The following is a 26,862-nucleotide window of genomic DNA, read 5'->3' as shown; positions in this document are numbered from 1 at the left end:
TGTGTGTGTGTGTGTGTGTGTGTGTGTGTGTGTGTGTGTGTGTGTGTTTGTGTCACTGGATACGACAGTGACAACAAGAGGAAAGGAGAAATAGAAAACTCTTATGTCATGTTTTAGACAGTATTTGTTCCATTATCCATCACATTATATTTCACATTGTAAGCATGTATCGCTTAGGTCATCTTTTGAACACGGATCACATCATGATTCCACTTATTCATTACCCCATTTCAAACTCAAGATAGCAGATTCTACTGGAAAACAAAATTTAAAGGGGTAGTCCAACATTTTTGCTTTTTTTCCCAACAGTGAGATGAGAAAATATCAATCTTGTGTTGTGATTACAGTATGCATTTGGAGTCAGGGTGGGGTTAGATTTAACATAAATAGCATTTTATATAATATAGCATAAAGATGGGATGGGGAGAGAGTTAGCCTGGTGCTGTTCAAAGTTTAGAATATGTTTATTGGGATCTCATTGCTTGACAATTGACAGTTCATCAATCTGCTCAGCACTTCTTTGCTGAATCTCTTGACACACTGCAGGTTTCATATCTCCCATGACTGTAAAGGACTGTGTCATCTGCGTACATCAGCATTTCTTCATCATCATACACAGATGGAAGATCACTTATTTTACAAACTAAATAACAATGGCCCCAGTATGGAGCCTTGTGGTACCATTTATACAGACTCCTGTTATTTACCTGAACAGACTGAGCGCGGTCTGACAGATATGATTTTATCCAATTTAGTGTGCTGTTAGAGAGAGGACAGTTGAACACGTTAGTAAGATATATTGAACTGACTTGCGTAGGTCATGAAACACTGTTCCCTTTACCCCTCCCTTATATAAATTAGCCTTGATAATTTCAAGGAAACAGCAACATGAATTTGTTTACACTGTATACCTTCCTATACTGTATTTTCCATCTCATCTACAAACATTGTAATCTGGTGTGGTTTCTCTTCTTCCCTTCAACCTGCCTCTCCAGGGAGATGAAGCGAGAGAGGGAGCGTGCAGAGCTCTGGCGAGGCCTGGAGGAGCACCAGGAGCGCCGGATGCAAATGCTCACTGAGGCTGCCCGGAACCAGCGCAACCTCCAGGAGCGAGGCGAGAGAGGGGACCCGCCGACCCCTTCGTCCCCGCAGACGGCTCACTCCGACCAGCCCGAGCCCAAGCCCAGCGGGGCCTCTTCTTCCTCCTCCGGAGCTGGGGAGAGCGCCACCTAGGTGCTGCTCCACAGATATTGGATAACACAGGGGTTAGGGGACAGGGAGAAGACATGAGGTTGATGGTGAAAGTGTTGGGAGAGGTCAGACAGGAAAGGTGCAAAACAGAATTTTTTATCTTGTATCACTGAGGGGGTGGCTTTTTGTGAAAAAGTGTGCAAACTCAGTGATCCGAGGTGAAGACTGTACCTTTTTTCTGACAGAGTTGTGTGAAACTGGTTCACTTTTTGCTGTACACACATCATGTTGCAGATCAGAAGATGAATATTGTCCAAAAGTGCTGACTGTCGTTTCAATTAACGGCCGGTTTGTTAAACTGCAGGTCAGTACTCAAAATTGGTAGCTGTCCTGCTTCAAATCAGCCTGAAAATAAGAGATACAATTTCTCTTTTGGTGCAACACTAACCAAGTTTAACATGTGTCTAACTTGTCTTGATATTTAACCAACCGAGTCAGAGTCTGTACTGTGGCCTCGTATTTATCTTTTGGTCAGAGATGCTTATTTCATGCGTGGATAGCACAATGCATTAATAAACAAAAGAAGCAATTTCACACAAATGTCCCAAAACTATTCCGGCACAGACCAGAGACACAAACCCTCTCAGACACACACACACACACACACACACACACACACACACACACACACACACACACACACAGAGGTACATATTTACTGTAAATATGGGAAGACAGAGAGAGAGTGTATCCAGGTCAGACAAATCTCACACACCAACAATTGATTGATGCACCAAGATATTTCGCACTGTTTCTTTTTGACGCACACTCACTCACATACATACAAACACACGCACACACGCACACACACACACACACACACACACATATATGCTGGTTCTGGTGCTAGCTCCTCTCCCATTCTGTTGGGTTCCACCAAAGGATGCGCCTAAAGTCCCTCGAGGTTAAATTACCACTGATGAAGATGATGATAATGATATAAAGTACAATACTGTTCCTTCTTCTTACTTGTTACTCTACTACTACTACTCTACTCTAAGTACTACTGATGATGATGATGATAATGTTTTTATATATATATACATATGTCTCTGGATATTTCTGTAGTGTATTATGGGAGAAACACTAGTGTAGCAGATACCATAAAGGGGAAGGCCGGCTCGAATTCTGAATTCACATGACATCTTAACTGTATGAGGCCATAATGTGAGTGCTGAAATTCAGCGGAATTCCCCTTTAACAGACCTTAAAGAGGGGAGGAATGAACTCGATCAGCTGTGGCTGTTTTTCTTTTCTTTTGAAATGTTGGATGTCTGTGGTGCGGTGGGTGCATTTTAATGGGGTATCTCATAAAAATCTCAAAACATTCCACATTTAAAGATCCTTACTATGTTTTTTTTTTGGTCATTTAAAGGTGCCCTTTGGAGGAATTTGGAGAAGTTATGTTTACATTCATTTTTACCCACCAAAACGCATTGTGTGTATCCTCGAGGCGTGACAAATGCACTTAAGGCATTTCCTTCCTCTTAAAACATTTGACAAAGTCAACTTGAATATTCTAACTCTTGCATTGTTTACATTCACGTTTACTAGCTAGCAGTCTTCTTCTTCCCTGCCTTTGTTGGTATATGTTCTGTTTCTTTGCACATTGATCAGTGGAATAGCATGCAGCTGGTGGCATGATGTGAATCACATTGCCAGTGTCCTCATACATGTGCAAACTTATGTGTGGTACAAACATAATGCTCTTTAGCGCCTCTGGTGGTGAAAATCTCCATGGGGTACCTTTAGTTTTTGATTTTGCGGCACACAATGATTTTTTGGGTTTAAAGTTTTACAAATCTACTCATTTCTCTTGGTTACATTTTACAAAGTTGAAGTGTAGAACCCCCAACTTCGAACCAAAAATAGGATTCCAAACAGACAAGTAAACCCCGCCCAACGCAGAGGTTACTGGAGGACGAATAAAGCGCACCACAAGTGTTTCAGACCAAAAGAAAAACACAGTGATCCAGTTGGATTTCTGAACCTGGAGGGTCTGTTCCTTAAGGCTCAGCAGACCTGACGCTGCTAGATGGCGACCATGACCATGATAACTTTTTTCGGTGTGAACCAACAAAAATCTGTTTATTCTTGTCTGATCATTATGATAGAGTGATGGGATAAAGAGAGGGGAAAAAAAAACAGAAAAAAATTATTTTAGCAATATTTTCATTCTTTCAGGATAATCTGTGTGTTTTCAGGGGGTTAAACAGGAAGTGGGTGTCGCATTCAAATGTTTACCCCCCCACTCTTGTTTTTACTCCTTTTGCGTCCTTGATATTCACATTGTCTTAAAGGTACTTTCTGTGTAAATTATTTGATGAGAAATGATTTTTCTTTGTAATTACGTTGTTTTTTTTCTTGGTTTTTGTATGATCTTGTTCATTTTGTGGAAAACTGATACTGATGCTATTTATTTTCTATTTGATCAGGAAATGTAACCTTATTTGAAGACGATGGTCAGGTTGTGTATGCGTGCATGCGTGCGTGCGTGTGTTGGTGTGCATCCAGCGAGTGAATCGGTGAGCAGGAGATGTGCGTAGACAGAGTGACAGAGAACGAGAGACAGCAGGTCTCTCTTTGTTTCTTTTTCTCTCTCTCTCCTTCTCTCCTTCCTGAGGGACAGGGTTTGAATCCGAATGTATCGTAAAACAAATTGATTGATTGTTTTCTTGATGCTTGAGACGCAGAGCTGGCTCACCTGTCGGCTGCTTTGTAACCAAACATTCAAAAACCCTTCAGACCAGCAGTTTTTCAAACTTCAGATCATGCCTGAGTCAACAAGGTTTTGAAATCCATTTGACTTGCAGCTCTTGGATTGCCATTTCGAGTGTTATAGAGCTGCATGTTGCAGTGGTGCATTTGTTCCCCCAGAGTTCCAGGTCTTTTTGAGTTTGGTTGACTTGCTGTGATGCTTTCAGGTTACAATCACATCTACGTTAATCAGCCTTTGCTTCTTTTACAAAAGGAGCTGGTGCATTCAAACATTGATACTACAGCTTTCCATTTAATGTAATTTGTAGATGCTGCATCCAACATCCAGATTATAACTTCAAACATGTTTGTTAGTCCGACCAAAACCACATATAGTCAAATATGCATGAAATAAAAACTGAGTTCAAGGTCCATTTACTAGCTTTTTCTGCATCTTGCCATTCCATGTCATGGTCTTCATCGGGGGATTGAGTTGCTCGGTGGCCCTAGAGAAAGCTCTGTTGTCAAATCTCCATCTGATACGATTGAAATCCTCACCAAACGCTAGGAATTGGAAGTTTTTAGTGGTTCCCAACCTTTCACCCTGTGATCCCTTAGAACAAATTAATGTCTGCTTGTGACTCGTTGGCCTTCATGTGAACACGAGTTCCAAGTAGTTAAACCAAAGAGTGTTTTTCTTTTTCAAATAATTAGGATTGTAGGGTTTTCAGAGGCAAAAATCCCAATTAGGAAAAATACAAAAAAAAAGTGAAAATAAAATACTTTTGTCCTTCCCTTAAGGCCCCCAGGCTGGGAAACACTGACACATGCCTCTCTTCTCTAAGTACCACAATGCTGTACATTTTTTCTTTAAGGCATTCTCTCTTTTGTTTCTGCACGCAACAGGAGTGTAAAACGCTCCATTGCAGCCACAGAAAATGCACTGATGGTTCAGTGTAATAGCAGCCTCATACCTGTAAACACCATCAAGCTGGAATTCTGGGCGAGCAAGTAAAATCAAATGCCCTCATTTGATTTGAAGCGTTGTTTCGATTCAGGCAAACAAAACAACTACAACAAAAAAAAAAAAAAAAAAACTGAAAAGACACAAAACTTGACCTCGCTGTCGTAAAACTCAGCTTACTTTATGATTTTAGTTTTGGCTTGCTTACTCACGAACCCTCTCGATTGTTATTGTCAGTCAGTCAGCTGACTCGGGGAAAAACGGACCCCAGGTCCCACTGCTCTAGAAATCTCAATTATGTTGATGAATAGTAATATCTCTCTTTCTAGGATTCTGTCATACTTTCTGGAACTGCTCCAGAACAGGAAGCGAGAGAGGAGAGTGTTCATAGAGAGCTCTGGTATCGCCTCACAGACAGCCATCAAACGCTGGTTTCATTCACTGTCACATTTCCTCTCTGGGGCCATTTTCACACGGCCAAATTGAAAGAAATGCTTTAAATCCGAGGGGTGATGTGAATGGCCTGGATGAAAGCAGCCAGTAAAGATAAAAAAACAGAGGAGGAGAAAGACAGAGGAAAGAAAAGACATAGAGTTAGTCTCAATAGAATGGCAATAAGTCAGAGCAACAGTAACAGAATGAGAATATAATGTTATCGAAACCTACAACCGCATTACGTAGCAATTTCACTGAATTTCTAGATTTGCACTGTCTGCCCAATGGTCTGTGTTTGTTGTGTTGAAGAAAAACCTTAGAGAAGATGATTAAGATGATGCAGAAGAAGATGAAGATGTATATTTTGGGGACCAACACAGCGGTGGGGGGGGGTTTGAATGTAGAGAGGCTTACTACTGTACGTAACATTACAGAGGGGTGTAGAATGGAGAAAAAAAAAACCTATGTGCTAAAAATGAAACTTCACTTTGAGAAAACACTCTGGGAGTCTGTGCTGTCTTTGTCTCTTTGATAATATTCCTATATTCAGTCTTTTTAATTTCACTTCCTTTTCTTGATAATTGATCAACAGGAATAATATGCTGACAAAATGTATGTCTTTACATCATAATGTGCAGTGTGACAGGGGTCGCTCATGTAGTTACGCATAGAGAATTCTAACCCAGCCCGGCATTTCCCTTAGCTTAACACAACTTTTTAGCCGCTAGCTTATTGTTCCAGCATCAAACAGCAGACCAAGTTAGCACCTAGCTAGTTCAACATGAAGCAGCTAAGGTGCAGCTAAGCTAGCAGCAAAGATATTTCTCTCAGGGGTTGGTGGAGACCAAAGCAGAGTGAAAAGCAGAGTAGGTTCTGGACTTAAATCTGTCCGCTAGCAAAACACGAGTAAAATGAATGCTAACGTTGCTGCTGTTGTTGCTGTTTTTGCTCAGTGTGCAGCCTAAATCATCAACTGTTACATTAGGCTTTTCAGCTTTATAGTAATGTCAATGGTGTTTGGCAAGAAAAAAAAAGCAGCTTTAATCTGTGAGTAAGTGTATTTGAAAGGCATGAAAGGTTTAGCTCTTGTTTTAAACAAATGTTTACATGTTCGCTGACCATTTTTTGGTCGTCAGACGACCATAGATTTCCATTCATTTCCATAAAGTCTCAAAATTAACTAGCAGCCTCTCAAAACTTGCTTGAATTGCAAGATCCATCGCATTTAACAACAAATTGATCAGCTACCTTGTTGTTGCTTTGCGATGGAGTTTATTTGAATATTTGGAATATTTTATTGCACGATGATCAAACAATGAACGGGACCCAGTTTACTGTAGACATTAACTTGTATGAGTTTAAAAAGTTCTGCCTTTGCACTCATCACTAATCCTTTGTCGCAGTCAGTGCTGACAATCCTCACATCATTGAGTCGACCGAAGTTGGACAAAGGACTGCACGCTCACACACAGTCACACAGAGAGATACAGGCTGAGGTTAAGAAAACATAGACAAGCATCAGTATTTTCCAGGGAGTCTCCATTATTTCTGGCTTGGGGTCTCTAATGGTATTTTCATTGTAATTGCTATGATGTCATAGTGTCCGTCCGCCCTAATGGGCTTCTAAAAACAACAACAAGAACAGATTGGTTCCATTCACTGGTTGTTGTCCGGGCAGAGAGACACAGGAGTCCAACAGCTCAAATCTCTGCAAGATCTACAGCTGAAAAGGTGAGAAGTGTTTTTTTTATACATCCATAAATTGATGTAGGGCAGGTATGTAGCATTAAAATGTCACTGATAATTCATTTCCAACTGCTTCATAGACAAAAAGTACATAATTATGTTAGCAGGCTGCTTTACACAACAGTCAGTGTAGTCTCATAGCTTATATGGAGTCATTGCACTGACAGTGCAGTGTGGTGTTAGTGGTCTCACTGCTTATAAAACTACTCCACATCATGCTGCTCATGCAGAAAGTATTTTTATTTCTGTGTTATATTTCTAAAGCGTTCTGTAGTCCGGACGAGTTAAGATAGCTCTAGTTGTTTCTGTGCAGTTGAAGTAATTAAGCAGATGTGTCCAATAGCATTCAGGAAATTACTCTTGATTCTGACTGAAAGTAGGAATGAAAAGTGGCTTTTTGTAGGTGAAACAAAGCAACTATACTGTCGCTTAAGATAGCAATAAAATCTTTTGTTGCTGTTGTTTGTTTTTAGTTTGAACGTTTGATTTTCCCCATTGACATAAATATATCTTTTACAGTGTGTAGGTCACTGGTACTATTGCCTGCAGTAGCCATAGTGAACACTAGGGGGAGTTTTGAGTAATGCTGACTGTCTGTATACTGCTCTGAAAGTCAGCTTTTCTTCCTCTATAGATGTAAAATATTAGTAAATAACACCTTAAGCAATTCAATAGCAATTATCAATAAAAGGCCAAGCTGAATATTTTGTCTGCTCTGATTTTTAAAATGAATAAAGTTACTTTCAGGCCCACAGCAGGTCACATCACTCACTGAGGCACAGTGGGCATAAATACTTGCATCATACCCCTTTTTCTTTAATTTTTCTTTCTCTACCCATCTTTCCCAGCATGCATCTCCATCCCTTGTCCCTCTCTTTCCTCCTCCTCCTCATCGCCGGGACAGCTGTGGTGTGCGTTGCCGTGACAAGCACGCTTCATGGTTTCCGAGGCTGCGCCGTGCGAGAGTTCTCCTTTGTGGCCCAGAAGCCCGGCTGCAAGGGGCTGCGCATCACCACAGAGGCCTGCTGGGGGCGCTGTCACACCTGGGAGGTAACGCTCACATGCAAACGCACAGAAAAGTGACTGAACATCAGTAACATTTAGCCAGCGTAGGAGTTCCGCTCTTTGCCGTTGCTATTTCTGAAAGCTTCCGCAATGCTGTAATTGTGAAACATCAAATAAATGATTAATGGTCCAGGACTCAACCCAAACCGCAGGAAGGCTGACGACCCATTCTCGGCTCTTGCCCATATGCCATTGTCATAAGAAACATCCGTCCAAGCAGGGAGGGTTATTGAACTTTTACTGAACTTGGTCTAGTTTGCAGGGATTCAAATTTCAGCTCGAAGTGATTGAAAAACCAAACATAGGGGGTCGGAAAACTCAGTCAGATTTAAACCCTTCAGAAGAGAGAGAGCTCTGAATCAGCAACGACGGAGCTGACTCAGTTACACTGCTAGAATAAGGTTTAAAATCTTATCTTGACTAGCAGGATTTCAACAGCAGTAGAAGACAGTTCCAAGGTCAAGAATGAACAAATGTAATCAATGTGTCTTCAACACATGCTCACAAAGTGTAGACAGATGTTCTTGAAGCAAACTTAGTGTTTTATAATGTTTCTCTGACTAATGGTGCCTCCTAAGAACAGAACATGAATGCTGCAGTAATGGCAGATCTTACTTTGTGTCTGTCTCTGAGTGGCACGACTGAATGCTGGTCATTGCCAAAAAGATAGCAGATATTCTACAATGAACAACTTCCTGTTTATTACCACCAATCAGTAATTTGCGTTCGACCTGTATGTGTGTGTGAACCCTGCAGAAACCTGTGCCGGATCCCCCCTACATCCACCGCCACCACCGTGTGTGTACGTACAGCCGCACCCGCCACATGACCGCCCGCCTGCCGGGCTGCCAGCCCAGCGTCTCCCCCCTCTACCACTATCCCATGGCTCTGCAGTGCCACTGCGCCGTCTGCTCCACGCAGGACACAGAGTGTGAGACCTTCTGATGGGCAGGAAAATGCTTTCCCTGGCATGAACCACGCTGAATAAAATCATGAAATCAAGACATTTGAGTAAGCGTGAGAGTTTCTGAGCGGGAGTGACAGCACTGCTAGCAAGAAGTGTTAGCAAGAGGTTTATATTTAATCACATCAGAGATAAAAGAAAATAAAATGCAATTTTTCATTACAATAGCGGCAGAAATTGCTCCTTTAACTGTGTCCTGCACTCATCTCGAGGCTCAAAAAATGGTTTTGCTATAATAAGCAATCAGTATCTTCATTGTTGAAGTTTATGTTGTGATCAACATTCCTATATAAATGTTTAATTTGGTTGCTTAAAGGTGACATGATTCATGCATATTGTGCAGAGAGACAGTGGTGATGAGGTCAATAGGTGCTCACAATAATATTGTCAAGACTTCCAAGTTTTAAATACAAGGCTTAAGACTTGGTTTAAGGTTAAGGTTGAGACAAGGGTTGGGGTTCAGTGTGTGGTGATCGCGCAGGGAATGAATGTAAGTCAATGCAACGCACACCTTAACTGATGGAAACAAGTTTGTGTGTAAAGTGAGAAGAAAAATCAAACATCCACATCAATTACTTTACAGTTGCAGAATAGAAATTTATTGAAAAATAATTTCATCACAATCTATACAGTGCGTTCTGTCTCTGTTCACTGACATTTCTTCTTTGGTTTCATCAATAGATATTATTTACAAAATGTCCTTTAGTTCAAATTCATAAATATAAATAAATTTTGTACATTCTTTGGTCTCTTGTCTGTGTTTTAGTGGTTATTGCAAAGAATGAATCTGCTTGTCTGTAGGTGTGACCTTTGTGTTGATTCCAATGGTTGACAATATATTGACTCTTTCTTTAATACAAGTCAATGAAGAGATGATGTAACGGTCTGAAATGTAATTCACTGTGGCGTGTGAAATCAGTGTTTTTGAGTTTAATTATCATCCTGAAGTCTCTGTATACCTGCATTTGCTACTGAGTTGCTAAGAATGAAGGGTAGTGTGACTATTTTTTTTATTTTTATTTTGTGCTGCTTAGAAAGTCAAGTGTCTGCCAAGCCTCAAAGCAAAAACAGTTCAAAAAGGTTTGCTTGAAGTGTGAGTAACAGAATGGTTTATACAGCCTTTAACACAAACTGTGTCAATCAAGTTCTCTCGAAAAACCTGCCTTACATCACGTTTGACACAAGCACACACAAAGAAACACATGCGCGCACACACACATGACACATCCTTACAGACATAAGAAAGTGTGAAGTCCCCGTTTTAATTCTAGGACCGAGCAGGTTTCACTTTGCCTCAGTGAATTTCACTGGATGTTAGTGGAGTCACGTGGTCCAGGTGGACCTGCAGAGACCTTTCTCTCTTTGGATTGTTTTCTGTCCGCTTCCCCTCATTCTCTGCTTTTGATAGGCATTTGAGACAAGGCTGATTTCCAGTTAAATAAGTTAGAGTGAACTTTTCTTTCAACATTCAAAACCAGGTCGACATAGATAGATAGAAAGAGGAGAGTTACTGGTGCATCACTGAAACTATTTCAATCATTTCCCAACGTTTGTACCAATAAGCTGACTAAGCTGTGTTTGGTTCTTGTCCTGGTGTCCGTTTGGCATTCAGCAGGTCTTCATGTGTCAGTAGCGGGACTTGCGGCACATGTCGCAGCGGCACGCCTTCGCCGTCAGGATCTCGATTTCGTCGTGGTGACGACCTCGAGGGCAGTCCAGGCGAACTTTGACCTGAGGGAAGACAAGCCAGAGGGCATGAAGAGCTAGCAAAAGGGAGAAAAACCCGAAGGCTAACCCCTCTTTTCATCCACCACTGCACGTCCCTCCCCTCACCTTAGCGTCCTTGCTGATGGTGCAGCACCGTGAAGCGGAGGTGATGTTGTGGGTGAAGTTGGAGGCCACGAGCACGGAGTACCTGGATGGGAAGGCGCTGGACTCGCAGTAGCCCACGCAGGCGTAGACCAGGTGGGTGCCTTTGCATGTGCCACGACGGTCGCTGCGGATGGTAACATTGAAGGCTGGAAGTGGAGAGGAGGCAGATGATGAGGGTGGAGGAGGTCAGGTGACGTATGCAGCACTTCAACATCGTCAGAGCAACATCGTTAAATCTGTTAACATGCATCAATATAAACAGCAGAAGGCTGAGACTGATAATCAACTTTACTTCTCAACTGGAGTGGCTGCTTCTGTTCTCAAGAATACATTTCCCATAAACCCTGTTGCTTCCTGCCAAAAACGTTCTAAAACTGTCTGTGCTCCTTACGGTGCAGGTGACACCCTGGGGTGAGGCCTTCATGGCTCCAGCTGAAAGGAGAGAAGACCAGCAGCAGCGACATCACTGGGAGGACCAGCAGGCAGAAATGTGAGGTCATGCACGGCGACATCTGGATGGCAGCCTGGAGGGTCCAAACAGAACACCAAAAAATGTGAGATCGTACTGAGAAAATCTGAAATGCGACTGTCTTTACGATTTTTTTTTTTTAATACAAAACTATAATAAGTAAGAGTGAAGTGGAAGTGCACAACACATAGCTGAAGCTAAGTTGGTCAATGGGAGAAATGCTGCGGCACTTCCACTCATCCTGAGGTGATCTTCCCCTGCTGAACTTTCCCCTTAAATCAAAGCGTTGCCCAGAGCCCCCTCCTTCACCCACCAAGGTGATTTCCCATCCTGCCTCTCCCCTCTGCCTGTGTGTCACTCAGCTGAGGAGCAGCTGATGTGAATAAAAACAATCCCGTCTTTATCTTTTCAATCTGCTTCATTTAACAGCTACCTGCTGACACATGTACGTGCACAGTCGTAGCTCACGCCGATGCATACAAATGTACACGTAGATGCACACATGACAGCAGTCCCATAAGCAGATACTGTACACGAATGAAAGTCTTTAAAATAGAGCAAGGGTGAAGGATCTTTAAAGCACATAAGCATGAACATGTTTGTGTATGTGCACACATGCATGATCTTGAGTGAGCGTCCACGGATGCACGTGCTCATGACCCCCCCTCATGCACACACCCCAACACGTGTGTCAACAATAAAGTCATGTTTTCCTGGGAATTTGGTGATCCTGACCCTTGTAAAATGGCAACTCTTTCCAGCTCCGCTTCCCTCCGACTGGAGCTTTGGGAATTGCCGCTGTGGTGATGGCGGAGCGGCCCTGGGGACGCCATTAACGCTGCTGGCACGACCAAATTAACAGGTCAGAACCATGTGTGTGTGTGAGTGTGTGTGAGGCCATTAACCCCGTGTCAGGAAATGCCCGTCTTTTTCCTCTAATGTGGGGTTTCCATGCCTGAAGGTTTGGTTCGTCTTTGACGAACGTGGGTACACAACAGCCTGCTTTGGGAAGTGATAGTACGAGGACTCGTGTTCAAGACCACCGATACAGCCCAAAGATCCTCAAAAGTTAGGATCCTTAAAGTGCTTGTTACAGTTTTCTACACGTGGGAAAACAAAATCATGGCATCAGTGTTGCGGAACAGTAGGCTCCTTTAAAATTAAACTTTCAATTGTTTTCCTTTATTTTAAAAGTATACAAAGGAAGGAAGTATTTCATTGTCGAACACCCAAATTAGACCTCGAAGTTGTAGACCATTTTATTTTATATAAAAACTACAGAGCTGCTGTTATATATGTTAGTATTGGATCATCTGCATCATTACACACAAGCGCCTGAAACCTCTAGTAATTATACTTAACTCTAAACAACGCCAATAGTGTCATTTCATGCAGTTTTTTAAATAGCGTCACAGCTTGTTGTGTGTTATCTGTGCTAACGTGAAAGGGAAAATACATTCTGTAAATGTGACAGATTCAAAGGAGCCATTTTTTAAAGGAATGATCTAAGCAGCTACTAAAATAATGCTTAGTTTTTATGAAGGTAAAAAGTCAGCTGAGCAATGAGGAGTTTCAATATAAAACTCAAGAAACAATTTCATTCCAATGTGAAGGACAAGTAAATGTTCTTAATATGGGAAATTTATGCAAAAATTGTCAAATTCTGAAACATTAACAGCTCAATTTGAAAAATACACTCGTGCATGTAAAAAGGTTAAAGGTGTATTTTCTCCTAATTTACACCTTCCTCACCTACAGAATTCCCCTTGTGTGCAAAAAACACTTGCAGAAAGACAAGAAAGACAATCACAGCAGCACAGCCTGAATTTAACAGAATCACAGGTTTTAACCACCAACATGCAGACGGATGCACTAAATTTGATTCCAGGTGTAAAAAGTCTTACCTGAAGACGCAGAGCGCAGCTTCTCAAGTGCAGGGCAGGTGTGTCGACTGACAGGTGTGTGTGTGAGTGCGTCTGCTCTGAGCCTCATGCGGGGATATAAGTAACACAGGTAAGAGCGAAGGCACTTATAGCCGTGGACACACCCACAATTAGAGAGCTGAGTGTGTAAATCTTTTTTTTTCTTCTTCTTCTTCTTTCTTCCCCACCTACCTGCACAAAAAAGTGAAACTCTAAGAACTATTAAAACCGCCTTAAACCTCTTCCTTCTCTCTCCTGGAGTGTGCTACCATCTCTCTCCCTCTGCCCTGCCCCTCCTCGCTCTCGGTTTTAAACCTTTAGGGGGACCGCCGCTGTGACACAGAGGAAAACTAGATAGGTTTTCCATCAACGCACCACCACAATAGTAAGAACCCACACGGCTTTACCCCACACACGCATGCAAAGGGGCGCGCAGAAACAGCACACATCTGCAGGCGTGCACTCAGAATCACATCAGACATAATATCGTAGGCCTCAGCTGCCAGTTGATACACACTGTGAGTGAACTAATAAATGCACTGAACGGGAGACCTCACACACAAAGTTTGCCTGGGTTTTCCATTTGTGGCCGCAGGAGGAAGGGCAGGGTCGGGTCAGAAGATATTGTGGGTTTGGGTCCACTCTGTGTGTGTGTGGCACATGATGGGTACATTGAGGGGAACGCCTGGCTCTGCTTCTCGTCTTCCTTGTCTTGAACAGGGGAAATCGGCTTAGCAACAGTCCTGTCCAAACTCCAGTGGGTAAGTTCGTGCTTTTAATAGACTCTGAGATTATTTGCTGGGCATTTGCAGCAGTATCTGGACACTTGAGCGACATGTCACAAAGGTCACGCGCTGCCAGATCAGACCGCAGATTGCCGGCTTTCAGGGTGTAGGAACAAATGTCTTAACTTGCTGGAACAGCGACAATCAGAATCAGCTCCTCTGAGGTTACTTTGGTTGTTCGATGAGTTTTTCCATGTCTTCCTAGAGAGTTCGGGCTGGGTTGGGAGTCATTGCCCTTGTGGGTCTGTAAAGCCCGCTGACACTGGGCCATAAAAATAAACGACTTGTCTTTAAAAAACTATCTTTGTCTTCCGCAGAGCTCGTGATGAAATGATAAAATCACGGTCAAAAAAACAGTGCCTGTAATTCAAAGTCTCATGTCGTTACAGCCCATGATCCTTTGGTTGGATCCCAGATGAAATAATCATCATTGTTTCTTTGGATGTATTCAGCCGCTGCAGCTCCACATAGAGCTGCAAATGCTCGTCACGACCTTTGACCAACTGAAACGACAAAAAGCTGAACCATTGAAACATCTCTGGAGGAACAGCGCTGTAATAAGTAATTAATCCTGGAAACAATGGGGCTTGATTGATGCCTTTAAGCTTGTTTCTCAGCTGCAGAAATCTAATCAGGTCATTTCTGTCTACGTTAAACAGCTAAATCAAGTGAAAAACCCTGCCGGTGCAGTAAGAATATTTAAAATGGTTTCAAATAGGAATCAAATTGAATTGATTAAGGCAGGTCACTGCACAGGAATCAGGAAAAAATCAACCTGAATTGGGCTGATTTGCTTTGGGAAAGGTGGGATTATTCTAACTGTGCTGGCAGTTTTTTCCCCCCACTTGTTTAAGAAAACCAAACCTTTAAAACTGAATTACAGACAATACTTCTTGTCCACAAATCCTATTAAAATAGCAGAGCTCCATTGTTGTCTAAAATCTTTTATATGTACATCAATGAGCCTCAGTGTTGCCTCACTGGGTGACATGTTCCTTCATTACAATGAACATATTAATCCACCGCTGAAAATAGTCCCCAACAAATCCATTATTTACCGGTGTTTGACTAACTTCCAACTAGTGATCGACTGTTTCAGTAAATCAGCTGTTCTTCAGAAATGAAACCACATGTCTGGGACCTGTTTATAGAGATTTATACACTCAGTGGGAAACTAAAAGGCCTGAATGCTTATCCTTTAAAGCCTCTTTCTGCACCACAGTGAGAGCCACCATTTTTTGGTTCACCCTCCAGATGCTACAAAACACCTTTAGCTCTGACAGCAGGAAATGTTAACGATTCTTCTTCAAACCATTCTTACAAAGAACAGCTTGAGGTGCTCATTTAAGTACTGATTCAGGATAGATGCTATGGCCTCCAGCGCTACACACACACACACACACACACACACACACATCTCTCACACATACACTCCTCTGAAGGAAAACACAATTATCATCTTATGGCCCCTCTACCCCAAACATTCCCAATCTAGTTATGTCAATGGAAAACGGAATGTGTGACATCATCACCTAAACCCCCCACCTAACACACACACACACACACACACACACACACACACACACACACACAACTATTAGAGTGTTGACTGTAAGTTGCAGGGACGGCCACAGTGTGTGTTTCTTCTGATTCCATGCCAACCAGAGAGAGAGAGAGAGGTAGAGAGACTATAAATCTGAATGGCTTACAGCACCTCATCAGGAGAGTCAGACATGAATGAACTCTGTTAAACTGGAGACTCTCTTGTCACACGCACACACACACACACACATTTCTCCAGTGTGACTCAGCGGGGTGACTGATGTTTGTATCGCTCAGTGGCCCCGTCTTTCTCGGCTGCCGTGGAAACCGTGGCGTCTTGAATAACTATAATATCATTAATGTGTCCGCTTCCACTTCTGCCCTGTTATTTTAATCTCAGTGTGTATGTGCGCACATGTACATCTGCGCGTGTGTGAATGAAAGTATATGATGTATGTGTGTGTCTGTTATTTTAAGTAGGCTACTATATGTGTGTGTATAATTATTTCTGACAGCTGAATGTGTGTGTGGTCAAAGTGTGTAAGTAGATGTGAGCGTAAGATGAATTATGTGTGTGTTATTTTGGGCTCTATGACAATATAAGGAGAGGATTAGGCACAGTTTTCCTGTTTCTAAGATGATGTTTCAGGCCAGTTGACCCATTTACCCCCATACATAAACACAGCGGTGCAGGCATGGACACGTGCGTGCCAACACACATGTCTCTTTCAAGTTAATCAACAACTTTTTTATTCTCTAACATGTTGTTTTTGCATAGTTCCAACATTTATGCACATTTACAGGTGGCAAACATCATCTCTGAGCATGCAAATGCAAAACACACACACACACACACACACACACACACACACAGATAGAACACTTAGCTAATTTAGATTGACAGGAGGAAAGCGGAGTTTCCACAAGGTGATGCTCACTTAAACTCAAGGTGAGCACTTATGAGCACACGTGCGCGCACACACACAGACACACACACATATTTCTTTCCATGACTTGTGGGGACATCACATAGACTTACATTCATATCCTGTAGACATACTTTACCCTAACCCTACTTGTCCAACCTTAACCATAACCCAAGTCTTAACCTCAGAATTTAATGATTTATGTGTTAGTGTCCAGCATTTTGGTCCCCTCAAAGCCCCCTCTGGTGTTGCAACCTAACAAATAGAAAAACAAACAAACACACACACACACACACACACACACACACACACACACACACACACACACACAGAGGAGTGGAAATATTAAGAAAGAGCAGGCTTTATCTACATTTACCAGAATAAAGCCTTTGAATGTGGTCTTGTGAATAATATAAAACACCATAAAAAACAATCTGGAATGGAATAAGAAACAAATAAGGAACAATATTTATTAGCTTATGGCGTCAATAAAGAGCTACAACAATAGGCTGATGTGTAATAAACCCTCTAACTTTGTGGCAGTGAATAATATCTTTAAAAAAAATGAATGCAACAGTAAGGGAACAAGAGGAGAACCCTCAACAGTTATGACTCTAATGTTAAAGTTGATCAATGTAGGATGAAGGAAAACAAAGAAAAACAACAAGTTAGCTTCCACTGCTGGAACCAGTAAAGCTGCCGTCCGTCTGCCTCGGCTCTCAGGGGTCTCTGAAGAACAAGGAGAAAGGGAAGATGTGTCTGCAAAGACAGAGAAGACACTTACAGTTTGCTCTTGTTAGTGAGCTGCACACATGATTAATGCAACTTGGGGCTCATCCCATGAGGCTGCTACTGTTTTTGATTATTACCATAAAAAGACGACATTTGTTAAGGTTGCGATTGTGGAGATACTTTTGCAGGCTTCCATGCGCCTAAGGACCTGTGGCGTCTCAGCTTGTCTCGACAGATATTTCCCAGGAATATTGTAATTTCTGTGTTTATAGCAGCTGGATTTCCCCTGATCCATTTTAGTCCTTGACAACTTTATTCTCTCAAATGCACAGCAGCAATTAGCTCTTTTTTTCTCCCGTGGGTGTTAAAGTCAATCTAATCTACAAATAACGACATCACCATCATCTCCAGGGGAATGAATTTTGCTGTTTGCAGATTCATTTTTCAGCTTTTGCTTGCATAATGGCAGCAGAGGGTGTACCTCCTTACTGCCCACTGAGCTGTCACACACCTGGCCAGTCGGGTCAAAATCCCTGGCCTCACAGGTGTCTCAGGCACCGAGTCTGCATTCTCTTCCTCCCCATCACCCTCTTCCTCTCCCATGTCCTCATTTGTCCCAGGATGCTCTTCACCTGGAGTCCCATCTCCTCTGACCGTGTTGTCACCTGAGTTGTGGTGGGGAGCGTCAAACCTCTTGGTTGCTTTCTGTGGGAGAGGATGAGAAGGAATTCAAATAATAGTGAACACTTCATTGTTCAGAGTTGATCCTTTTTGAAGCTTGTAGACTTGAGTTTGCACTTCCCTCAGAAAATAAATAACTCAATGGGCTGACATAATTAGTTTAAATCATTTTTTCCACTTGAAACAAATGTGAGGGGGGAAACAGAGCTAGAGACGGAAGAGGTAGGAAAAAAGTCAGAGTGGACAAGAGGATGAGATGAGAAGAAGGGCCATAGAGGAAAGCAGAGAGGGGCAGAGGGTAATTCTGGGACTTTGTTGCTAATCAAACTGAAGCACATCACCAGAAACACACACTCTACACACAATTACACAGAAGACCTGAGTGTCTGATGTAATGCTATTATTCACCTTAATCACGCTTGTTATCCTACCTGTCTGCGCTAATGTTAGCCTGGAGCTACAATAAAGACAGAAATGCTACAAGTGTGTGTGTTTAAGTACTAGAGAGGAAACGAAAGGGTGTGATGACATTGACATTGGAAGACGAATTCAAAGCAACTGTGGGCTGAAATGACCTCCTCATTCGACATTTACGAGAGTGACAAATCATTTAATCAGTTAAATGCGATGAGTAAAAGGCTGAGGTGAAAGAACACATGAAAAGAATCACCTTGTCAACGTGTCCTGGATGCTCCTCGACCTCTTCCTCTGCATGCGGGTGAGCGTGCAGCCTGTTGAATGTTGGACAAAACCAAGTTTGTTCTTACATTAACAGAACAATTACTGCAAGTACTCTTTCAAACAGGTCAAATAGACGAGGAACGGTCCTTTTATGTTCATGCAGTGTTCATCAGAGAACCCAATGCCCAATGCTTACTGTAACCGAACACACATTAAAGGAGCAAAGCTGCTCTGCTGGAAATGAAAAGAGTAAGAGGGTGCAGTGAAGCTATCCGTTTTTGTTCAATAGGACTCAGCTGTGCTTCTCAAGTCCAAGACTGCATAAAACAGAAGAGCTTACGTGACATGAATGACATAAAAAACATCCTTCCAACAGCCTTTTAACTGCAATGCTTTGTCAAAACTGACCAAACCACATCCCCCATGCCTGAGCTACAGCTGCAGAGGACCATGGAAATTCAGCAGCAGGCCACAGCCCTCAGAGCTTCAGCTCCACACATCTCAAATTCATAGAGAGTCAGACCATCATGCTGAAGGCCTGAGAGACGGCAAACTGAACACAGCTGATACAGAGACTCCACTAAAAAGGGCCCTGAGCACCAAGTTTGCAGACAAGACAAATTACCTGAGCTTCAACCGTTTTTGACTTCCCTCTATAACCTCAGCAGTCAACAGCAACAAACGCCTAATAATTCAGTTTTCCATCAATACAATAGATCAGAAATACCTTTGAAATAATTTCCTGCCTGTTCAGTCTGTAGACAATAGAAACTGCGCCACATTTAAGAACAGCAGAGCACAAAAAAGTGTTGAGAACAAATATAAAAGCTGTCATTTTCTGTCCGTCCTAAGTCCACACTTGTTCTTTGAAACTCATTCTTTTCTGTTCCCATTTTTCCAGCAGGTTTAACACCAAAACAAACCATCTGTCTCTCCAGGGCATCCTGCAGACACACACACACACACACACACACACACACACACACACACACACACACACACACACACACACACACACACAAACTGATGAATGCCTCTGAGAACAGAAAGGACACATACTGCTGACAGAACCTGTGTGGTTTTATGTGTAGCACCTCTGTGAAGACATGTAACTGTAATGGTCAATGTGGTGAATATAATTCAATGAGATCTGCTCAGCGAAACTTGATTTCCTGTGAACTGGTAATGAAGCTTGAGGCTCCACTGTTTGCAGGATGTTTACACAGTTTGTGCATTTGAGTGTGTCTTCCTCAAGCTCAAAAAAGGAGACAATTCTGTTTATATAAGGTCAACACATAAACCAGGCAGAGGGCAAGACCTTGTTTGTGTGTGTGTGTGTATGTGTGTGTGTGTGTGTGTGTGTGTGTGTGTGTGTGTGTGTGTGCGTGTGCGTGCATTTTACATAATAATTTGCGCCCCACTGATCTGACTGTCAGTGTGATTGAGGTGGCGCCCATTTGCCTCTTGTCTGTTTCATAATTGCAAGAGTCACTGGAGCGTGTGTGTGTGTGTGTGTGTGTGTGTGTGTGTGTGTGTGTGTGTGTGTGTGTGAGAAACAGGGCAGTTGTCAGAATGGATGTCTGTGATTTTATGAATAAGAACCCTTATTTTCATCTTTATGTGTATGCAGGTGTGTGAACAAGCTTCCTCTCACTGCCTTCATCATCGTCAGCGGCGCATTATCCACATCAGCACCCTTACAACAATGCACACTGTTCACACTGAAGAGGGATAAGGAGAATAAGCAATGACAGCCTTGCAAATCAATTCAGCCATGTCTGCTTTTGTCAATACATATTACATTTATATGAATACAATAACCAGATAGGAATGAAAGAACTCAAAACCCCACTTTTGTTGTATGACATAACAGCCATGCTCACTTACTTGCAACACATACCTGCAATGGCCTTATACACACAGATATTAGATGGAAATACCATATGTAACTATATTGTCTAACGGTCTAAGTATTAGCATTAGCATTGGGACATAACCAGACACAGACACTCTTTAAAACATAATCACAAGGTTCATTCATATTGGAGCCTGTGTGGCTTGTGTGAGCACCGGGTAGATTTTTACAGAGCAAACATGACTATATTGTTGCACCGTAGAGTCCTAACACTGTCAGGAGGTTTAGGGGGGGATTCAGTTTTTCATCTAAATCTAGTCAATGTATGTATTTATTTGCAAAGATTAGCCGTGCAGTAGTGGATAGAGCACTCACTCCACCACAGAAACCTCGCTCTCAGCCTCCGAGTCCTTCATCAAGTCCTTTAGTACAGCCTCCTCTAGTGGTGAATCTCTTTTACGGCGCTTTGGCTGCGGCTCAGACACAGAGGGGATTTGCTGTGCAGCCTCTTTCTCCTGCAACACACAGGAGTGTATTGTGTATGATAGATGGCCATGAGGTAGACCATACAGTACAGTAAATTGAACTCCCTGTATTCTCACTCTGTTATATGTAAGTAAGAGAACAGCCACTCACTGGGCTCAACTTCTCCAATGCTCGCTTTCCTGAAACAAGATAAACACATGTGAGGCATTAATATGTCTGAATACTATCTCAGTGTATGTTTGTGTGCTGCTTTGAGATTCTGTTCTTTATCACACTGCAGGTCTCCAGGATGACTCACCCTGCCTTTAATTACTACACTATGTGTCACTGTCACTGTTGAACCCCGTCCCCTTCTTGATGAGGACAATCAGTTCAATAACAGATGCTCAAGTTGTGTACATCTTTCCAAGTACAGGATGTACTCTCTGAACCCTGTGTCACCAAGCTGTGAGTTTCTGCTCATCCTCTCACCATTTCGTATGTTTTTCTCCAGGTAGAGGACCAGAATAGACGGGTAGGCTCTCAGCTTCTTCTCACAATGCTTGCACATCACCTTAGACACTCCCTCCCACCGCTTCTTATCTGTTACTTCACGGTTAACAAAATACAGTGAACCTCTTGTACATAAGCATTTAGCAAGCTGACGATCGCTACCTGTGTTCTGTGGATCTGTATTTTGCAGTGCAGTGACTTAAAGATAATACATGTAGCTGCAGCAGTGCTGTCCACTAAAGCATCAGCATGCACTGCAGCTAGCGGGGTCACACTTTGTCTTATTCCCTGCGACCAGGATCTCATGTAAAAGTAGCACTGGTGACATACTTCCACACCTGCATGACCTAATGCTGAAGAGCGGTGGAGAGATACACAGTATTACTGATGTGGGGATGAATGGTGGAGTAGCTTGGAAGCTGCCAGGCAAATAAACACACTGATGGGTGAATAAAGTGGTGAGTTCACTGTAAAGGATACAAGGGAAGACATTGAAGTGGGCACTGCAGAAGGGTTGGAGACTGTCCAGGTTGCCGAGAACAGTTCTGGTAATTTCCTGAAAACGGAGAAGAACAGTAAGCGAGGGAGAGTTGTAGAGATAATAATATAAAGAAAGAGCAATGCGAATAATGAGAGGCCAGAATGAATCACTTTACTGTGAAAACAGACAATTAATTTAAGAAGAACAGCGAGAATGACAGGGAGTCAACAGGCGAGCAGTATCTATAATTACCTCCAGTTCCCGGTTCAGTGTCCCATCCATATTCTCCTCATCACTGATGACACATATTACACACATTATAATATGTTCTCTACACATTTGTATCTCAACAGTTATACTGTAATATTAGCAGTTCAGTTTTGGTAACTTTAACAAATGCTGATTACAGTGTCAGGATTTGTACACGAGTGAATCCCTCTCGCTGATGCAGCACATGCATCAAAAGGCTCCGACTGTTGAGCACAACGTCAAACGGTAAGAAGATGTAACGCTGCAATGCTGCTGAGCCTTTGAGTGTCAAAAATATTAGTGTGTAGTTTAAATAAAAAGAGCCTTCTCAGTCGAAGGAAATTGGCTTTAAGGCACTCCAGGATCAGTTAGGACTCTTATTCTCGCACGTTATCCCTGAATAAAAGCTGACAGGTCCTGCGGGGCCTTAGATCCTCCTGTTTTGCAGATGAAACGAAACGTCGAGACAAGCTTAGGTAACACACATCAGAACACGTAACAGCAGCCAACACAGGCAGCAGCGTCAAAGGACGGAGTTAAAATAGAGGAAAACGATCAATGTTTCCTCTCTTGTCTGAAGCTCAGCTCATCTCCCCAGTTGCTTTTGAGATTGAAGAACATTTTGCAAAGCTTTGAAGAACTTGAGGGGGGCAATGGAAGGAACCAATGAGTGGATGCAACATCAATCAATAGTCTTTCTCTTCCTGGTATGTTTGCCGTATGGATTTTTGAGCTTGTGCTGTTTAGTCCAGAGCCTAGTCTCTGTTTCAAGTCTGGTCTCAAAATACTTTCCACCTTTCCTCAAGCTATTGGTCTCGTGGGTTTTTCACTTGGAACTGTCTTGGGTTTGGCCACAGGTTAAAAGCACAACCAGTTAAATTATTCCATTTCTGCTCATGTCAGGTCATTAGAGTATGCTCATCCCAATCTGAAGTATGATCACCGAGATCACAAAATTTAATTTCCAGCTTACTACATCCACTTAATCCTTTCTCAAGCTTGATTTTGGGATGTTATTTTATCTGTCACTGTGTCTTCTTTGTCTGTGCTGTCCTCACCAAAAGGGAGGACACTGGAGGAAGGAAGAGTAGATACTACGTGTGAACATGAGGCTGTGCGATGTAATGATCATTGTCTGCCTTGCCTGTAGCTGCTGCCTCCCCTGATCTTGAACTTGAAGATAAAATTACCAGCTTTGATAAATCGAGTTTCAGGGAAAGGGAAGGAGAAGGTCTGCAGTGGCATGGCTGACCTAAAGTGGTTTGGATGATAAAACCAGCAAATAGACAGATTCATCTATTAATTGATGGACAGTTTGTTCAGAGGGAAACCAAATTACAGAACAACATCACTGAAAATGTTGAATTGGTCTAGCTAGCTAGCTAGAAAAAACTTACACATACAGCTGACTACTACATTAACAGCCATTCATGTTAACCCCCCCCCCCCCCCACCTCTCTCTCTCTCTCTCTCTCTCTCTCTCTCTCGCTCCTAAAATTACCGTAATGTCTACAGAAAATGGCGAGCATGAAATTCGTCATTCGTCCAGGAACCGTACCTCATCCTCCACAGGGATGCCAACAGTTAAAACTGTGAACGTCAATCAAACGCTTGACACGCCTCGAGCGACGCCGGACAGTGCTAATTCCCGCCTTCCGGTCGCTTCTCCTTCCTTGATTAGCTAGATCTTCTTCCAATCAGCGGCGTCAGAGCAGGTGTCGCCATGGTGCCGGCAAAAACCGCCCAAACTGTCACGTGACTGTCAACAGCCCACGTGTAGCAGGAAGAGGGGGTTGACAACATTCTTCCCCAGACAGCGGTGAAAGTTTGAAGTCCAGTAAACTTACATTTTACCTTTTTAAGAAGACGGTGTTGTTTATTTATGCGCTTTCAATTAAAGATAATTCAGCTGAAGGGGCCCAAAAGGTGAGATGAAAATGTGTATTATCCTTAACGGTGGCATCCGTATTTAATGACGTCCCCACCTAGTTTGAGAGATTGTAATCTAACTATTGGCCTTTGTAGGTCTTAATGAATCCTGCGTCATCAGTGATGTGCCTTTCTAATGTTCTAATATTGGAACATTGATTCATTGTAACAATACATACATTTTCTCAAACAATGTCCTTGTAACAGTGCTGCATTGCTTTGTGATGTTGCCTGTGTTCTATAATTCATTTCTTAATGAACTCTCTCTCCCTCTTTAACAGTGTCCAGGAGACCGAATAGCCCAAACAAGGTACAAAGAAGAGCTGCCTTTCAGATCAGATGTCCTCCTCCGCTACCCCTTCTGTCCTCCTAAATACGGGGGTTCAGATGCCCCTCCTGGGTTTGGGGACCTACAAGTTAGTGGGTCCTGAAGATGTCTACCGGGCTGTGGATGCAGCACTGGCTGCTGGTTATCGGGCCTTTGACAGTGCAGCCGTCTACCAGAATGAAGCTGACTTGGGCCGAGCCCTGAAGGAGCTCCTACCCAAACATGGCTTAACCAGAGAGGATGTATTCATAACCAGGTGATATATGCAGGCTGATATACCTTCCAAATAAGCACAGCATGTCAGTAAATATGTGATCTCTGGGGCATTACAGTTCTTAAGGCAGACTCTTTAGTTCCAGCAATTTTCTGAACATGCATGTCATGTTGTATACAGCCGGAGGACAAACATGTTCACCACATTGCATGATTTTACTCTCAAAGGCACAGTGTACAAATCTCAACAATCCTCCTCTCTCTCCTTGTCCCCGCAGTAAGCTGGGCTCCAAGGATCAAGGCAAGAGGGCCATGGAAGGAGCCCTCCACAGCCTGTCTCAGCTGGACCTGGGTTACATTGACCTCTACTTGATCCACTGGCCAGGCACACAGGGTGTGGCAGTGTCTGACCAATGCAATCCAGGTAAAGATGTTTTGCATGTACTGTATGTACATTTATGTTGTATATAAATGTAAAACATCTGAAGTAAGTGTTTGCTTTTGTCAGGTGTATCCGATGTTTTCTAAATAAATACTCTATAATTAAGAGATACAATTCAAGCAGTCTTCTCACTTTCCTTGGCTCAATGCAGTTGTACTTGGGTAACACTGAGGACGAGGTCCTGATTAATATTTGATTCCAGGCAACCAAGCTGAGAGTTGGGCCACACTGGAGGAGCTGCATGCCCAGGGGAAGCTGAAGGCCATAGGAGTGTCCAACTACACACCAGCACACATGAGAGAACTGATGCAGAGCTGCAAAGTCCCTCCTGCGGTGCTACAGGTATGTAATGCATGAGAATGAAAGGAGGACATACATGTAGTACACATACAATACTTGTTCACAGATGGAAAAAATAAGATGTATGCACTCAGTTTGCCAATGCAGATGTTTTTTGTTTTGTTTTTTTCCTTCAGGTAGAGTTTCACCCACAGCTGAGCCAGACAGAGCTGAGGAGTGTGTGTGAGGAGTATGGAGTGTGTTTTCAATCCTTCTCCTCCTTAGGGAAAGGAGCACTGGTCAGTGACCCTGTGGTCATGGAGGTAGCCAAGAATTGTGAACGCACACCTGCACAGGTAAACAAACACAGACAAAACATCTTGATTTTGGTCCTTTTGGGCGAGCTTCGCCTGCTCAGTGTTTAATCAATAACATTTCTAGTACAAACACTGAGGTCTTCTGCTCTCTAGGTGCTGTTGCGCTGGGCTGTGCAGCAGGGCGTCCCAGTGATCCCCAAGTCTTCAAATCCAGACAGAATAAAAGACAATGCCAGGCTTTTTGACTTCACACTGAGTGACACAGACATGGACAGACTGTCAGCTTTGGACTGTGGCCACAAGTACTGCAGGGATTCATCAGATGTGGTTTGATAGACCGCTGGGAACAAACGCCATCTTCCATGATGCCTTTTTAATGCTGCTGTTATTCAGATCTGACTGGCAGTAATGCAGTGATGTGAAAATACCACCAGAAAAAGTGGAAGATTGGAGTTAAGACACAGACATCTCAGTCAATAAATTTTTTCAAATGCACTGGGCTGATGTATTGAGAATTTAGACATACTGAGACATCTGAGAGTTCAAGTAACGTTTTTGATGAAACACTGAGGACCTTTTCAGGCAGTACCTCTGGCTGTGTTGCCTGTTGATGAAAAAATATTTTCTGTTAATTACACATTTGTCAGTTTGCCAATATTTTAAGACTATCGCCATATTTTTTGCTGCCTCATGCTGTTCTTTAATCTTACTCTTACAAATGAATATTATGGCTCTTGTGTTAGCTTTATTGTTTCAGTTCTCTATGATTTGCCACAAATTTGCAAAAATTGTGAAATCTGTCCCCTGTACTGTTTTTATTTTTTGGAAAAATATTCAAGAGACTCACTTTAAAACCACTTTTTAAATGATTTATTGAGGACAGCATACACCATAATTTGTATAGCTCTGTTTAAAAAAAGTCATTAAAACATGAGAAGGAATCAATCATGTGAGCGTGCTTCTCTCTCTCGCACTGAAAATGACCGTAATTTCCACAAAGCAGGTCGTCCAGAGAGCCAGCTTCATCCTCCAACAGGACGTCAAATGCAAAAGCTGACC

The 26,862-nt window shown here is 42.6% G+C and overlaps 5 protein-coding genes across 5 annotated transcripts in view; 3 read left to right on the top strand and 2 right to left on the bottom strand.

Annotated features, from left to right (window-relative positions):
* Window positions 1–5,846, top strand: part of ppp2r5b (protein phosphatase 2, regulatory subunit B', beta) — a 38,703-nt gene extending 32,857 nt beyond the window's left edge. The window contains exon 13 of the mRNA XM_076724315.1: window positions 996–5,846. Within this exon, the coding sequence (XP_076580430.1) occupies window positions 996–1,233 (238 nt within the window). The 3' untranslated portion in view covers window positions 1,234–5,846. The remainder of the gene's footprint in view (window positions 1–995) is intronic.
* A 996-nt stretch (window positions 5,847–6,842) lies between these two features.
* Window positions 6,843–9,817, top strand: LOC143317255 (glycoprotein hormone beta-5-like). The gene is made up of 3 exons (XM_076725311.1): window positions 6,843–7,078; window positions 7,942–8,143; window positions 8,915–9,817. Exons 2-3 carry the CDS (start codon window positions 7,943–7,945, stop codon window positions 9,101–9,103), a joined length of 390 nt encoding a protein of 129 aa, XP_076581426.1. The 5' UTR covers window positions 6,843–7,078; window position 7,942; the 3' UTR covers window positions 9,104–9,817.
* A 931-nt stretch (window positions 9,818–10,748) lies between these two features.
* Window positions 10,749–14,441, bottom strand: gpha2 (glycoprotein hormone subunit alpha 2). Its single transcript, XM_076725619.1, is given in 6 exon segments — window positions 10,749–10,853; window positions 10,956–11,140; window positions 11,386–11,518; window positions 13,321–13,335; window positions 13,376–13,450; window positions 14,340–14,441. Coding segments are annotated over 6 exon segments (615 nt in total).
* Window positions 14,442–17,164: 2,723 nt separating this feature from the next.
* majin (membrane anchored junction protein) lies at window positions 17,165–23,858 on the bottom strand. Its single transcript, XM_076725618.1, is given in 10 exon segments — window positions 17,165–17,397; window positions 17,882–18,075; window positions 18,722–18,782; window positions 20,963–21,102; window positions 21,224–21,252; window positions 21,545–21,655; window positions 22,046–22,121; window positions 22,299–22,341; window positions 23,440–23,547; window positions 23,797–23,858. Coding segments are annotated over 10 exon segments (864 nt in total). The 3' UTR covers window positions 17,165–17,357.
* Window positions 23,859–24,069: 211 nt separating this feature from the next.
* On the top strand, window positions 24,070–26,746 carry LOC143317022 (glyoxal reductase-like). Its single transcript, XM_076724933.1, has 6 exons — window positions 24,070–24,221; window positions 24,506–24,808; window positions 25,044–25,189; window positions 25,410–25,549; window positions 25,684–25,842; window positions 25,957–26,746. Exons 2-6 carry the CDS (start codon window positions 24,564–24,566, stop codon window positions 26,134–26,136), a joined length of 870 nt encoding a protein of 289 aa, XP_076581048.1. The 5' UTR covers window positions 24,070–24,221; window positions 24,506–24,563; the 3' UTR covers window positions 26,137–26,746.
* The last annotated feature ends 116 nt before the right edge of the window (window positions 26,747–26,862 follow it).

The sequence above is a fragment of the Chaetodon auriga genome, chromosome 24 (assembly GCF_051107435.1).
Source record: "Chaetodon auriga isolate fChaAug3 chromosome 24, fChaAug3.hap1, whole genome shotgun sequence".
Lineage (NCBI taxonomy): Eukaryota > Metazoa > Chordata > Actinopteri > Chaetodontiformes > Chaetodontidae > Chaetodon > Chaetodon auriga.
This window is presented reverse-complemented; position numbering and strand designations above follow the sequence as displayed.

Bases quoted from the DNA above. Each gene is read 5' to 3' on its own strand.
- LOC143317255 (XM_076725311.1), top strand. From the start codon at position 7,943: ATGCATCTCCATCCCTTGTCCCTCTCTTTCCTCCTCCTCCTCATCGCC. The intron at 8,144-8,914 runs GTAACGCTCACA...TGAACCCTGCAG, and splicing joins GGCGCTGTCACACCTGGGAG to AAACCTGTGCCGGATCCCCC.
- LOC143317022 (XM_076724933.1), top strand. From the start codon at position 24,564: ATGTCCTCCTCCGCTACCCCTTCTGTCCTCCTAAATACGGGGGTTCAG. The intron at 24,809-25,043 runs GTGATATATGCA...TTGTCCCCGCAG, and splicing joins GAGGATGTATTCATAACCAG to TAAGCTGGGCTCCAAGGATC. The intron at 25,550-25,683 runs GTATGTAATGCA...TTTTTCCTTCAG, and splicing joins TCCCTCCTGCGGTGCTACAG to GTAGAGTTTCACCCACAGCT.